Source organism: Amphiura filiformis, chromosome 7 (assembly GCF_039555335.1).
Source record: "Amphiura filiformis chromosome 7, Afil_fr2py, whole genome shotgun sequence".
In the NCBI taxonomy this organism is placed as follows: domain Eukaryota; kingdom Metazoa; phylum Echinodermata; class Ophiuroidea; order Amphilepidida; family Amphiuridae; genus Amphiura; species Amphiura filiformis.
The window spans coordinates 3563834-3580896 of record NC_092634.1 but is presented as its reverse complement, the minus strand read 5'-3'; the positions used below and the strand labels follow the sequence as shown (position 1 = coordinate 3580896).

The following is a 17063-nucleotide window of genomic DNA, read 5'->3' as shown; positions in this document are numbered from 1 at the left end:
TAGTTCTAATTTGAAGATCTGCTCAAAGTTACTTTTTTAGGGCAAATAATTTAAAAATATAAGAAATAAATATAACCCACCAAGTGGATCTCATGGAGCTGTTATTAGGCAGACAGACAGTCAAGTTAGCTCAATCGATAAGGCATTCCACTATGGTGCGATAGGTTGCGGGTTTGAACCCTGGCAGTGTAGGCTCTTGGGGAAAGATTGAGTTGGTTTGAAATTCCCCTGGACAAGGAACTTACTGCTAATTGTCTTGTTGTGACCTGTATGAAGTTCTGGTTGCAAAGTTTATTTGTGGAATGTCTGGTGCTAGGGTGTGTGCTCTTGAAGCTGCAAAGTCCCTGAATTGTTGTTAAATGGTTTATGGAATGATGTGGGCCGACACCCTGTAAAGTGTGCTGAGGCTTGTGGATCAACGTCTAGGCATTGTGCCTGTGCGTAGCACACTATAAAGCACTGCGCTTTTTTTAAAGTGCAATTGAATGCAGCTAGAACACAACGAGTTGAACAGGAAAACAACAGGACAAGGGTTTACGGAGGTCTGATTTTAGACAGCATGTGGAAAAACCTGCATGAACAGTCATTGATTTGACAGAATTGTGGGAAATTGAACTTGGACCTCAGAAATGAGAGGCGAGAGCTTTGACCACTACAACCTGTCTAACCTTGTTAATGACCTTTTAAGAATTATTTTCATTATTTTATCTCCTTGTATTACAGACTGATTTCATGCAACATGCACCATATTTTTTGTCAACATGTTTATGTGCTTTTCTTGACATTCAATATTAAATCAATTTGACATTCAATAGCAAAATCAACACCTTAAAAGAGAAAGTTCATTTCTTTGAGTAGTCATAAATTTAACACAATTGACTACAGGCCAGGACGGAGCTACGTCATGCCGGTGAAAACAACCAAGTGCCGGTGAAAACAACTTGCGCAGATCAATCAAATTAGGTCACTGCACTGTGCGCCCACTGTGCATCGCAAGCGTTACACTTGCGCCGAGTGCGTGTTTGGAATGTTTTGTTTTTGAGCTGCAAGTTGCCAGGGAAATTTGTTAAAAATAGTCTGCTCTCTCCTATAAGCAATAGGCTATTCCAGTTGAAATACATACACCCAATATGGAAGACATCACCTTAATCTCCTACACAGAGAGTGTAGATTTCAACCATTCAGGTAACCCCATTTGAAAGTCGCACGCCCTGCAACTTTTTACAGTGATCGATGACACACTTTGAGCTATTCCAGTTGAAACCCACCCTACCGCTGTGGAAGATTTTGGAAACACCTTCCACAGGGAGAGTATGTTTTTCAAACATCAGAGTTAATCATTTTGAAACTCATACTCCCTCTGTATTAAGGCTTAAACCAATATCTTCCACAACTGGAGTGAGTATTTTAAATGGAAGTTACCCAATTGTCTATTCTATTCAAAACTCATACTCTATCGCATCTGCATGGTTTGCTTCACTCGGGCAGCTGCCCTCACGAAATAAACCATGCAGACGATGCGGACGCATCGTTGTTGTTAAACGGTGATGAACACAGTTGAAACATGATTGAATCCCTAAATCAATCTTTACTAGTCATACCTTGACTTCATCTTCTGGTGATTGCTCATAATTCTTGGAATTGCTCTTTTCTTTTGTATCTTCTTTCTCTTCCTTCTTCCCATTTTTTTTTTTTTTTTTCTTGTCCTTTTCCTTCTCATCTGTTTCATTCTCCTCATCTTCATCCTCATCGTCATCTTCGTCGTCGTCCGCATCATCATCATCATCATCATCCTCATCATCATCGTCGTCATCATCATTCTCTCCTTTCTTGGAAGACGTAGTAGGTTTGCTATCAGCTTTTTCTGTTTTCCCTGGTTTGCTGTCTGATTTGGTCCTCTTTGCAGCTACTTGTATTGCTTTTTTATCTGCAAAAAAATAATAGTATCAACTTTAAAGTAGCGAAACAAATCCTGCAAATTTGGAACAAATTCTGAGAAAGTCTTAATTGAGAACCCAGATAACAGATAACTGATTGTATGTCACATAATGATGGTTCTGTTATGTTACAACATTTGTCAGTAATGAAATTAACGACAGGGTCATTAAAGCTATGTTATAACATTTCCATAAAATATATTTTAGTATTTCTTTTCTATAAAATGTTAGCTTTTACTGTCAGATATGTCTCCTTTTAATTTTGAGCTAAACAACTGAGGTAAAGCAAAGAAAATTGGAATTTACTACCAGCGCCGATGTCGTCAATGCATTTCACTTCATCAGTCATACTACGACGCGTTTCTTTGATGTGTGTTGAGTGTTCCGCACATGTATGTTCCTGCGTTTTATTAAAAATCTCGGATTTTGACTAAACTACAGCACCTAGAGTCTTGATTTTTGCTGGATATGTTAGGTTAATAACGTACGTTATAATCATGTAAAAAACAGAATTTTGAAAAATATTGAGGGCGTCCCTCCTCAGCAAATGTTATAATATGGCTTTAAATTCATGTCGATTAACAATAAACTTTATTTATTTATTTATTTATTTATATTTATAACATTCGGTCAAAGCCAGGCAAAGGCCAATAGTGCTCAGAGACTACTACTACTACTAGTAAATTAAAGGGATGTCAACCAAATATAACAGGACAGGGATATGGGTAGAGGTCTGATTTTAGAAACAGGAGGAAAACCGGAGCACCCAGGCCACAGTGGTTGGAAGTGAGTGAGAAGTTGTAAATACATAGCAACAAGTTCAAGTGCTAATGTGGATAAAAAAATGGTTTATGTTAAAAATTGAAATTTATCACAAAATCATAATGATAGCAATTTAAAACTAAATATAACATACCAGTTTCTTCATCACTGTCATCTTCGTCTTCATCATCATCATCGTCATCATCATCATCGTCATCATCATCATCATCATCATCATCGTCCTCCTCTTCTTCTGTCTTCTTGTTGGTAGTTTTAGAGGACCTTACAGCAGGCACAGGGCGATTTGAAGACTTCTGTGATGTACCATCTGCATCATTGTGTTGCCTGTCAGCTGCCTTTTGGACTTTTCCCTTTTCTGATGAGAAATAAATTTATAATAATGTCAATTTTGCACTCATTAAGTTTTACGCAAAATTAAAAGAAAGAAATTGTGCAGTTCTTGATGCAAAGGAATTGGCTGGAATGCCTCCACCCTAATGTGCGTCATTTTACTGGAAACAGTTTCATTGGGAGAAAAAAAAAAGGATTAGTCTAAATTGATAGGAAAATTTGTCAAATTACTGTCACAGCTAAGTAGCCCAATTTTAGGAAGTTGCGGCACAGTTTTTGTGCATCTAAGGCGTGGCGTTTGCATCATTGGCGACATGTGCTCTTTCTGTTTTATTTCTATTTTTCTTAGGCCTGTTATCGATTATCGAAAGTATCGATAGTCGGAATATTCATAGACTTCTGACATGTTGGTATACTCAATGGTAGAATCGATACACAAACGATATGGTACACATTTAGATTATCCTAAATGACCGTCTCCCAATTCCATGCTGAGCCACCATGTCTTCTCAAACCCCGCCAGAAGATACTTTGCATGGTCATTTTGTTATGCAGGGGGCCTATTCTATTGTACTAATAAACAATGAAGAAACAAAAATTGCATCTTGAAAATGTGTCAATATATTGATACTGTATCGATATGTTGCATAATTTGCTTCCGATATATCGATAGCAGGCCTAATTTTTCTTGAACCAGACCGTTTTCTTGCATGCAAAATGTTTAATTGACTTTCAAATTGCAATAATTCAGATGACTAATGCTGGTTTCATACTTTCCTGCCGCTTGCCGCTTTGCAGATGATTTTACTTCACTGCGCAGTTGCACCAGAAACGCTAGCGGTAAGCTGATATATCGATCACTCCACCGCTTTGCCGCGGCGGCAGCACCACTGGGAGTTGAATTCAAATCAACTCGGAGCGGTGCCGCTCTGACGTATGAGAACAAACTACAATTTTGGAGCGGTGCTGAGCGGAAAGAGTGGTTTTCAGAGTCATGCTGCTGTCGCTCAGCGGTGTGCCGCTCCGCTTGCAGACAAGTGCAAGCAGCAGAAAGTATGAAATCAGCATAACTCAAGCACCCACTGTGCTAATTAGGTCAAATACGGTAATGCCCTTTCCCTTATTTTGTCACTTACCAAGTAGTGATTTCTGTTTAATTTCCTGCCTTTTCTTCTCCATCGCATCCTCATCTTCACTTTCATCTTCACTTTCCTCATCCTCATCATCCTCATCTTCTTCATCACTGTCATCTTCATTGTCTTCTTTACTTGGAGGCTTGTCATTGGTTTTTGGTGCACTTTTGGTGGTCTGAAATTGTAGTGAATTGTAAAACAAAATTGTTAAACTTCCATGACACAAAAACTTGCACTAGAAAAAGTTTCAATTGATTATTTTGACAATTTGGAATTGTTTTGACATAATTTGATCCATTCATACATAATTGGTATTATTCACTTTACAAAGTTTTGTTATCAGATGACTTGCTCAATATTTCTGTTGTCCAAGTATTCGATGGTGATGACTGATCACGTAGAAAAAAGCAAGGTCTCTTCCCTTTCTAAGCGCCGATGACCAATCTTGTTGTCATGACTTTTGATCAGCCAATCATTGTGATTGTTTATCACTTCTGTGTTTACACTTGTGTACGCTCGGCGCACAGCACAGACCACAAAAGCATTCAAAAATTTACTTTACACTTGACAAATGATGTTAAACATGATCCTTAACACTTATTTTGAGTTTTACATGGTGTAGTATTTGTATCAACTTCGTATGGTATTGGTGCTTCACCAATAAGTAGTTACCAATGTACCATTCTTTAATATAAAATATAAGGTGAACAATAGCCCATTAGGAATGACTATGTGAAGTGCTATGTGAATTCAGAAATGCCACTGTTTCATTCAAAAAACCTGAAATTGGTGAGAAAAACCCAAAAAAGCAAGTGAATGCATGCCAAAAAGCCCCAAAAGGACATGAAAATAAATAAAAATGTAGGAATTTGGACTCACAAAAACCTGAATTCAGGCTAAAACCTGAAAAGTAGAATCTCTGTGTGATAAAATATATGCAGGAATACAACATTGTACAAAATTGCACATTTTGCTTTGGAAACATTCAAGATAAATCTTTTGAAAGCAAAATCTATTCAATTCAATTAACCCACCTGTACAGTAGCATCCCCTCCTTCCCTGTGAATGCTTCCATTGGCTTTATTCTTCAAAAAGTAAACAAAAACAGAAGAAAGGCATTTAGAATGGTCATTAACCCCAACCATAATCCAAAACCAATCCTAATTTTTTAATCCTAAACCCTAATCCCAACCATATTCCTAATCCTAGAACTGAATCTTAATCTCTTAGGGTGGTGACAGTCAGAGAAGACATCTTATACTTCCCACAATGCATTTCTTTCATTTCAATTTTCTGTACTAATTTCCTATCTTATGCAACATGGGTTGATAGTGATGAAATAAACAACAAATGGAGCATATCCAGATCTTGCAATATATTTCTTGACTATCAACATATGTTTAGCCAGTATATTTTCAAAATAAAAAAGGCAACCTGTACAAAGTAATGGGAGTGACATTTGATGTAATGAGGTGATGTATCATGTTGCAAAGGATTCTGGGAAGGTGAGATATCTTCTCTTTTGGTAGTTAGTCTTGCAGAAACAAACAAAATCAATAAAAAAACAATTACTCTTCACTTCAGTCAATTTTATATCACCAACATGGGGGATTACTTGGGTCACTTCTCCTGATAAATAATGGGGGGGGGCATACATCCCAACCAACACTTCCATCTTCTGGAAATAAAAGCTTGAGACTATGTGCTAGGAGAATTACATGTTGTACCTGTTTAATAAGGTCCAGAAACAACATCTAAATGCTTGAAATCTCAAAAGTTTTGGTATATTATTTCATTTGTGGCTGCATTTTTGTAATCAAATGATGTTGTATAACATCAAAATCAAAATTCTTAGTGATTTCAAATATACAAACAGACTTCCACATAAATTTGACCATAGGTATTGCAGGACTCCAATACCTATGATTTGATTATGATATATGTTCTTGTAAGACAATGGGACACCAAACAAATAAAGTAAATGCTTATTATAATTAACAAGCAAATGTTTCAAAAGACAAGCAGTTTGATGAAAGCAATAAGACAAGAAAAAGTGAAAGAAGAAAATTAAACAAGGCAAAGCAAATGTGATCCTTTTGGTCAAAAGAGATGTTACAGGGGTCAAATCTTTGTATTAGGATGGAGTTGTGTATGTCAAATAATACATATCATACAAGAAGTAGGAGCATGCAATTTTTCAAAATTGTGGCTAGCGACGTAGTGCCACAGTTGCCTTCAAGATGACAACTTGTGACATGTCGCTATAGTATGCTAGTGACTTTTTGATCAGATATCAGCAATTGCTTTTCTGATCAGCGTCACAAGTTATATGACAATAAAATAAGCTCTTACTAGTATGATTATGTCCTGTGTGTGTGTTGGTAAAATGTGTTACAAGTGAGTATTTCACATTCCCTGTGTGAAAGATTAAGGTCATGTCTTCCATAGGGGCATGGATTTGAACTGGAATAGTCCAATTGAAAGGAATTATTTCAATAATTTTGCTAACATCTCTTTTGACCTTTCAGATGCACCCATAATATACCTGTACTTTTTTCCTTTTAACTTTATGCATAGCTGTGACTAGAGGCTCCATGTCTTGCCTGGCACCACTCTTTGAGAAATGAGTCTACATAGAGAAGGAAGGAATGAATGAGCAAATAAAACATGATATAGAAGCACATTTACACAGAAAATACATGATGTAGAAACACATTTACAAATTTCTCCACTCACAAGAAATGAATACATCTTCATAGCTTAATGCTCTATGTGACTTCAACATAAAAGGTTTGAGATATTTTCTCAAAATTTCAAGAGCTATCTTACGAACTACTGAACCAATACTAGGCTTGTTTGTTCTCATTTTAATGCATTTTTCATGCCGATTCTAAATATGGTCATGAGAATTCTGAAATTTTTTGATTAAAAAAACTGAAACTTGTCGTCTGCAGTCAACACCCGCGTGGAGATAGTTAAAACAAAGGATTGTTGACTTTTTCAATCAAATACAAATAAATTTAACATTTACATGTATTCATAACTTCATGTGACACAATCTGATCCAACCAATAAACTATAGACCACTTTACATCATTGTTTATCAACAAAGGCGAGGGATTGGTCTGTCGATATGCCCGAACGAACCGCTTCACTGTTCAATGGCTTTCTTGTACTATATGAAATGTGGTGGGAGATTTAAAATACACATGCCCTGAGCAGACTACGATGCGCACGCACACTGCAGGGCAAAGAACAATGGAAAGTATAATAATAACGTTTTGAACCACCAGGTTAAAAACCAGTTTGACCCCTGCAGAAATAATGGTTTGGTCCTGTTAGTTTATTGCTAAAAGATCAATATGAAGTGATATAAGATCAATATGAGGTGATACATGTGTATTGTCTATTTGTTTATCATGGGCACCATCAGTGTTCATTGGGCCAATCAGCGATCACCTTTAACAAGGCTTGATTCTTGTGTGTGTGTATGTACCACCATTATTCTGTCAACATTCATGCAGACAAGTCATGTGGTGAATTTTTTCTCACAAATTTCGTTGGAGAATTAAAACAAATTTGTCATGATCGTATGAAGGAAATAAATTGAGGGGACCGCTGTGGATAAATGATGCTACTAGCTGGAATAAAAACTTTAGGTCTATTATAATTGCACAAGTACCGGGCAATTCGCGGGTGCATGGCTTGATATTTCATCGGTTATTTAAGTGCATTCATAGACCGCTTAAATCTACATCTAAAAGAAATACTTGGACAGGACCAATTCAATTGGTATCGACGTCCAGATTCTAGTGGCATCACAAATGTCTAAAACATCGCAACTACAAATGGTAGTAATAGTTTGGTTTCCTTTTCGCATCCGGTGGGCAGAAAATAGACGTTTTAATTTGAAGTGTTTACGCATCGAAACAACCAGCTGCAGGGCGAGTGAAACCATCGAGATGATGTTACAGCGCCTTGCGGCAAGCATGGAAGGATCAAGGGTAAATAATTTGCGACATTGATCGAATTTTATTTGCATCAAATACCTGGTTAAAACTAACCCGATTGAGGGAACGGAAGCCGCTGGAATGTAACAATTCTACGTAAAATAACAGTACTGAAACGTAATTTTCAAGTAAGATGTCTGCAGTCATCTATCCCGAGTATCCATGAAGAGGAGGCAGTAGTGATGTTGAGGTCATAATGACAGTCATAATGAGTTGATTTGGTGAGAAACTTGCTTTTAAAAAGTTCGTCATATCAGTTTCAGTATAAACGTAGGGAGATATATTCAATAGTGAGACAAAGTATTAATATTGCTTTATTAAAAATGACTGAGCTAAAAGTACGTCAAACTTTGATTCACGAAAACAGAACACAAAACACAAAGCCCGTCAATCAATCTGTGGTGATTATGCAAATAGCCGATTTTCTATGACGTGTCAGCAACCCATTACATGCATTACAATGATTGCGACGGTCGTATATTAATATTAATGAGATGACGTTATACCTAAATTTACACTAGTATACATCGTTGAATACGTACAACGTTGAGTCGAAACCAAAACAAATTTTATGAGCTTTTATGTATCAATAAACTTGTGCAGTTATGGGTTAAAATGTTATAAATTAGTATCATATTGGGCTTTTACATTTAATTTACGTTGTTCACGTAATGCATTAACTTAATTGAGAGAAAAATATCGGACTTCTGCAGGACAAAGATAGGCATGACAGGCTGCAGAATTCAACGCACTTGATTATATCGAATTGGCGTGTTTCATTGTTATAAAAAGAAAATATGATCGATATTATTTCAAAACAGGGCCGGGCCATGAATGCCCAGAATGAATGACAAGTTGGGGCAATGATTGATTTTAAAGGGTGCTTTGATAAAAGCATGGATCAGAAATAATAAGCGTTGGGTCAAGAGAACTCAAACTTTTGGGGAGTACCAAGCCTTGGTCCAATAAATTCACGGATTTTGATTGTTGTAGTGGATTAAAAGATCTCGGGGGTTTTCCCCTTGTTGGAGGTAAATTAAAATAAGAGGTGGGCCATGCCAGCGACATACATCGTACTACTGTTTATGCTCTCTCCATTCATATGCCGCGCTGTTTTTTTTTGTGGGTGGGGCATCTTGTAGTAATGTCAATGACCATCGGGAAATTTAATGAGCAGCTTTAATTCTGAATGGTGCACTCGTGTGCAGTTTTAATTTTGAATGATTTTAATTTTGAATGGTGCAAAGTTTTTGCTGATAGCAATCGTCATGAAAAATTGTAAAATGGTTAGCAGGTTTAATATTCAAGGCAATCGGTGAGCGTCATGTAAATAGAGATGCTTGTGTATGAAACTTGAGGAAAATGTCAACAGAAATGAACAGCACTATAATAATTTTAGCATTTTGGAAGGTCGTTTAAGGGTTTCTCGGACAGTAGACTGCCTCGTACTCCACTTATTTGCATACTCTGGCTGTTAGTATTACATTAAATTAACACTAATCATTTGACCACTTAATGTTGAATACAGTAATTGTAAATTGAACGCATTCATAATGGTTAACATTTATTATCGAAAATAGTCTATGACATATTCTATTTTGTCATATATGCAAAAATTGTGATTTTTAAAGGAGCTTATGGAAAATTTATCATCAGGAAAGCCAAAGTGATAAACAAGTTGTTGGATCATAGTCTATGGTCTATGGTTCTATTGCCCAAATTCTTCCAGCTAATTTGCCGAATGCTTATTGATCAGCAATGAGTTCCAACTCGGCATAGTTTACTTCAATTGTTTACTCCACTCGGTGACATCTTTATGTACCGGATTTTCAAAAAATGAGTAAATATTTTGTTTTTTCTTTGAGTAAGGTATTTTCATTAGGCTTGTGTGTATATATAGGTGAAGGACTATATGCTTGCACAATTTGCTCCTCCTTGTTTCTCTCTTCTTCATTGCAGATTAAATACTTCTAGTCGGGTAGCAGAAGGGAAGATGCTTTGCCTGTTTTAAGAGTCGCAATTACCACAGCTACTTGACATTGATCCCATCATTAACCTACAATACCTACAGGGGCTTACTTTAGCCACATATAACAATGACTTATATTGGTATAGTTTTGCACATAACATGGAATGTTACTGAAGGAGGCTAAGGATGGATGCAAATACCACTGAAGAAGTTACTGCATGGTCCTTTATTAAGCAGTCAAAGGATGATACAAGAACAGCGTACAATATATTCAGCACAGATTAATAAATATACTCGATTAACATGATAATGGTATAATTAAACACTAGGTATAGATGCACTTCTGCCTAGGTGAAGAAGAAATTGTATAGTATTGCATGTTGCATTTATAAGCTACACAAGGACTGTTTCGATTGCTTGGGTTAATAAGCATAAAATAAAACGGCATGCAATCATGTATTAAAAAAAAAAAACATGTACTCACTTCTTATGGAGATGGGACCAAAGTACTGGAATTGCGTGTGATTCAATTTATCGGAACATTTGACTGGCTCACCAGCATGTATTATACAGCATTATCAAATATTACTTTCAGTTGTTGTGTATCGGTATACTCCAAATGTCTGCTTAATGGAAGTATGGAGAAAGTATATTTAGCAATTGGAGTGCTCAAGTTATAAGTTTACATTTGCTGACACTGTGCAGTGGATAACTTACATTGTACAAGAACAATAATTATTAAGAATTCAATTGTCAGGTTGGCGTAAGTTAGTCAGTGACCAAACTACATTTTTACATTTTCTCCAGAAACTTAAGAAACAGAATTACGGTGCCCGCAAATTTCAAGATTGTTTTCATATATAGTATTTGGTCGCTCTCGTGATGTGTCTTGCTCTTGTCATTTGAGCATTATACCTGGTGTAGATATGTTTGCTTCGCCACTTTGGTATTGTTAGTTCATATTTTGATATTATTAATAATTGTGCAATTTTGGTTATTAATTATATTTTAAAAAGTGTGCAATATGTTTCGCATAATATTTTGCCTACTCACTCAAGTTATTTTCTTGGTTGTTCTCGTGATTGCTCTTTTCATTGAGTATTATACCTGGTGTAAATATGTTTGTTTCACCACTTTGGTATTGTTTGTTAAGTATCCATTTGTTTGGAATTTTTCATATTCAATTTGATACTGTGTTAAATTGCCATTTTGATATTGCATTGAATTGATCATGTGTTTAATTGCTTTGCGGTATACTTCATTTTCATTTTTTAGTTTTCAACTCACGTGTTATCTATGTAGTGTACAGCTTGGCTTTTAAAAAAATTGTGTTTTATGATTCTAATTTCATCTTCTGTTTGATATCTGTTTGCAGTATATTGCCGTTGTTTATAAAAATTACTTTGGTTAAGCTTATTTTGCTTTATTGCTTTTGCCGTCACTTTAACATTTCACATAGTTGTTTCTTTGCTCATTTGCATGTATTTTTTCCGTGCAATCCCTTTTGTGCAATGTTCATCGTGTTCCTCATTTAAAATTTAATTGTTATTTTTAATGATGTATATTTATAGTTCTATGGGCATTTTGTTTTTACGTACTCATGTTTTAATTGTAAAGCGCCTTGTGGTCTTTGATATAATGCGCTATATAAGATTAAGTTGCAGATAATCATGCATAACAGGCGATAACAGATCTATAAAAGGCCCTCGCAATATGTTGGCTACAATATGTTGGCTACAAAACTTTATAAAGTTTTATGAGGTATGGATTACAAATGGGTCACAAAAACTCACAAATTGTTTGACCAAAAGGTATTCACAATATAACGTTTAGACGAATTTTCCATCTATAACTATTCAGCCACAGTTACATTGTATTGACGATGAATGCATTAAAGTTAATCGTATTATGCAGGTGATACTGCTTGGATTATTAACACTTGTTACTCAAATGCACTCATCTATTTCTTGGCAATACCAAATAATGCAAAAAGGAAAGAAAGAAATCTATATACCCCCACCCTTCACCAAAAAAAAAAAAAAAAAAAAAAAAAAAAAGGGCTAAGGAGTCACTTGCATACATTTTAATGTATGACTAGTGCCTCCTTTGGCAATGTTTTCTAACATGTATTTAATTATGTACATGTATACTTTATATATTTTCATATTGGATTAATTTAATATACTATTTTATATCCAAATTAACCTTTCAGGAATTTCTCTCCTAGGATTCCAGGAAGCAATCTCTTGGAAGAACAGTATTCATGCACAGTTATCGTAAAGATTCAGCCCACTATTCACTAATATAATTATTCATTTGTTTAGTTATGACATGATCAGCTCCTGATTCATGATCAATTCAGCTCCCAGGTAGATTGTTCACTGGGAGGTACTAGATTCCAGGTAGATTGTTCACTGGGACGGTATATCCAATAATATATTCATTATGACATGATCAGTTCCCAGGTAGGTTGTTCACTGGGTTGAGGTAACTTAGGTTCATCTAGGTCCTGATTCATGATCAATTCAGCTCCCAGGTAGATTGTTCACTGGGAGGTACTAGATTCCAGGTAGATTGTTCACTGGGGCGGTATATCCAATAATATAGTTTTGTTATGACTTAATCAGCTCCCAGGTAGATAGTTCACTGGGGAGGTATCTTAGGTAGGTTCATCTAGGTCCTGGTAATAATACTAACTATATATTCAAAGTATTGTGGAAGCTGTTTTCTTAATGTGCATGCTAATTTATTGTAACATATGATATTTGATGCAAATAAATATATGAATGTCTGTCTGAATGCCTGACAGATACGCAATTGGTGTTTGTGGTCAAATTATTTCTGTCTGGGGGTAATAACGTTTTGAACCACCAGGTTAAAAACCAGTTTGACCCCTGCAGAAATAATGGTTTGGTCCTGTTAGTTTATTGCTAAAAGATCAATATGAAGTGATATAAGATCAATATGAGGTGATACATGTGTATTGTCTATTTGTTTATCATGGGCACCATCAGTGTTCATTGGGCCAATCAGCGATCACCTTTAACAAGGCTTGATTCTTGTGTGTGTGTATGTACCACCATTATTCTGTCAACATTCATGCAGACAAGTCATGTGGTGAATTTTTTCTCCCACCCACCACTCCCTATTGCAAGGTGTGCATTTAAAGCCATTAAAGGTTTGAAAATAATATAATAAAAGCCGAAAGTTTATGGCTAATTAAAAAATGTTGATGTATAAGAAAGAATAATCTTGGATAATCAAAGAAAATTTAATAAAATATGTGACATTATCTGAAGAAGATTATATTGTAAATTAAATTTAATACTGTAACAAAAAATGTGCAACTCACTTTGCTTTGTTTGTTCATTTAAACTACTGGGTGAATAACCTACACCAGGATATTATCTACATAAGTGTGGTACCAGTAGCAATTATAGCAAAGATGTATTAATATCGAATTGTTGGACTCGTGGAGCAGTTTACCATTGGTATGTTATCTAACAGTCCTGATGATCTTTTTCAAGGGGCTTATTTAATCATTTTAAATATCTAATTGTTTTTGATGTAGTGCTTATAGATGGGCAATATATGTATTTTATAACGCTTTTTCTGGCTTAATAAAATGAAATGAAATATGTAATTACTTACAAGAGTTAGGGGTGTGCAATTTGACATATATTCATATGCTCTGGGCTCTTTTATATTTATGATGGCGGTATCAGCAAAGTTCGTTATGATAAAATGTCATATGACCACCCTGTGCTTGGCTATATTAAAGAATAAATTTTGCAGGTACTTCATCTTGTAGAAAAAAAGTAGTTTACGGTAACTCTTCTCTGAGCTAGTTTAACATGTTGAATGAACTGTTCTATGGGTGTGATTTAACTTTCACTATAATTTTATCAAGGATTACTCAATGTTAAAACAGTCAAGTAAGGCAATGTTTTCTAACATGTATTTAATTATGTACATGTATACTTTATATATTTTCATATTGGATTAATATACTATTTTATATCCAAATTAACCTTTCAGGAATTTCTCTCCTAGGATTCCAGGAAGCAATCTCTTGGAAGAACAGTATTCATGCACAGTTATCGTAAAGATTCAGCCCACTATTCACTAATATAATTATTCATTTGTTTAGTTATGACATGATCAGCTCCTGATTCATGATCAATTCAGCTCCCAGGTAGATTGTTCACTGGGGAGGTACTAGATTCCAGGTAGATTGTTCACTGGGACGGTATATCCAATAATATATTCATTATGACATGATCAGTTCCCAGGTAGGTTGTTCACTGGGTTGAGGTAACTTAGGTTCATCTAGGTCCTGATTCATGATCAATTCAGCTCCCAGGTAGATTGTTCACTGGGGAGGTACTAGATTCCAGGTAGATTGTTCACTGGGGCGGTATATCCAATAATATAGTTTTGTTATGACTTAATCAGCTCCCAGGTAGATAGTTCACTGGGGAGGTATCTTAGGTAGGTTCATCTAGGTCCTGGTAATAATACTAACTATATATTCAAAGTATTGTGGAAGCTGTTTTCTTAATGTGCATGCTAATTTATTGTAACATATGATATTTGATGCAAATAAATATATGAATGTCTGTCTGAATGCCTGACAGATACGCAATTGGTGTTTGTGGTCAAATTATTTCTGTCTGGGGGTAATGCGTGCGCATGCTGCCGGGCAATGACGTCGCATGTCAAGTGGTCTATAGACTCAACAACTCCCAAATGAAAGCTGAATAATTTGGCAATAATATTCCAAGTTTGTAGTCACCTTTCTAAATATAATGAAGTACTTGCGATGTACCTAATTCCTTCCACAAATCCATTTAATATTATTTCAATTATTTGTTTTGTTGGAAATTGCACAAAAATCAGGCCAAACGTGGATAGCGTGGAAGATGATATTACTGGGAACAAAATGTCTGATTTTACTGAAAATAGCACAATTTATATACCAAGATTGAATGAGTCATAAATAATTTCAAACTAGAGCATGACAATAAATCAAATATCATGTTGTAAGACTTGTCCATCTATACGCTGGCAAAGTTATGTAACAATCGGATTAACTACCATAGCAATAGGTGAAATCAATTTTGAATATACCTCGCTACACTGGTACGTTCACACAGTACCTCTGCATTGAACCATATCATGCTGATCACTCGCACTTTTAAGATTAGTATCTTTGAAAAGACTGGTAATTGCATTCAATCTACGATTGCAGACATACACAGGTGATGAGTGCAACCTGCTTGTAGTGCAGCGTGATGTATTCAAAAATTGTTTTCACCTATTGCTATGGTAGTTAATCCGATTATAACATCACTTTGCCAGCGTATACTGTGTGTGCTGGAGTGGTGGTTTTTTTACAATCTGGATGTGATGTGATTTAGTGATATCCTTACATAGGTGTGCGATTTTGTTTTGGGATGTAACAACTCATATATCACAAGAGACTTGGTTGATTAATACACTGGACATCAATTAAACTGCCGATGTGTCAATTAAACTGCTGTGAAGTAACTTCACTTTTTATACAGAGATTGGGCATGAGTGTCACAGCCCTATACAGTAAGCCAAAAAATTAAGGTACCAGTTACATTCACCCCCTGTATATCCTAAACAAAGGCAGATATGTAATAATTGGAACCAACAGCCAATAGCTACATCTTTTAGGTCGAATTTAAGACCTCATTCGTTGACATTGTTTAAAAAATAAAGACACAACGATCCAAAACCCCAAGGAAGATGCTAATTTAAAAGTTGCAGTTTGCCACATTGCATACCCTATTGATTTGTACACAAAGCGTTCGCGAACAAGATAAGTAGCGCTGTGCTTTCATTGATTAGCACGAAAAACTAGCGTTGTGCTTTCATTGCTAGCATACTATAGCAACTTTTTATTTCATATTTTCATCAGGTTTTTGACTACCGTTTCTTTAATTCTTAACCAATTTCAACAAACAAGGTCTTGAATCAGAGCTAAAGAGTACGGGCATCAGCTGCTTAATTTTGACACATTTGTCTTTATTTAGGATAAACAGGTGTGAACACAACTGGTACCTTAATTTTTTGGCTTACTGTATAATACAGTCACAATCTCTCTTATCCGGCCATGATGGGACCCAGCATTGGTCGGATAAGTGAAAAATCCGGATAAGTGAATTATATGTAATTCTGCATTGAATGTCTGAAGTGCTAACATTGAGACAGCAAATTATTACTCAAATGGGGCAATCATACTGAAAGATGGCATTTGAGTACACTATGCCACCTATTTATGTCCTCCTAAATGCTTCAGCACATGAAATAAAACTCTCAAAGCATCAAAAACATGTTTTCTATGTCCGGATAACAGAGAAATCCACCTAAAAGAGTTCCAGATAAGGGAGGTTGAACTGTATCTTCAAATGACTATATCAAGTGCAAAGGGTGTGTACTTGAGTGTGTTTGTTGATTTGATAAAGTAACTGTACACCACCTTATGATATGGGATACTGTAGAAATCTGGGGATGGGGATGTTTTGCTGATATTATGACTTCATATAAAATTGGAAGCAGAATTCCCAAAATGTGCATACTTTCAGCATGTAATTATGCAATACCACTGATTAGCGTTGCACAAGATCTGCCAATAGTCATCAACGGTTAAGCCCCTCTCCAGCTTGCAAATACTGAAAACAAGCGTCTAGTATGCCTAAAGTGATTCTGCTTCTTCCTTTAGTTTGTTACAGGGGTGTAGATTTCAAATGGAGTCACCCATTCAGGTAACCCCTTGGAAATTCACACTCCCTGTGTGGAAGATTAAGGTCATGTCTGCCATAGGGGGGAGGGGGGGGGGAGTACAGCTTTCAACTGGAATAGCCATATAAAC

The 17063-nt window shown here is 35.8% G+C and overlaps 1 protein-coding gene across 1 annotated transcript in view; it reads right to left on the bottom strand.

Annotated features, from left to right (window-relative positions):
* The window catches only part of LOC140156567 (uncharacterized), a 35148-nt gene that overhangs the window by 1935 nt on the left and 16150 nt on the right, over positions 1-17063 (bottom strand). The window contains exons 12-16 of the mRNA XM_072179507.1: positions 6735-6812; positions 5218-5268; positions 4187-4358; positions 2854-3075; positions 1602-1927 (exon numbers count right to left, since the gene is read on the bottom strand). Of these exons, the coding sequence (XP_072035608.1) occupies positions 1602-1927; positions 2854-3075; positions 4187-4358; positions 5218-5268; positions 6735-6812 (849 nt within the window). The remainder of the gene's footprint in view (positions 1-1601; positions 1928-2853; positions 3076-4186; positions 4359-5217; positions 5269-6734; positions 6813-17063) is intronic.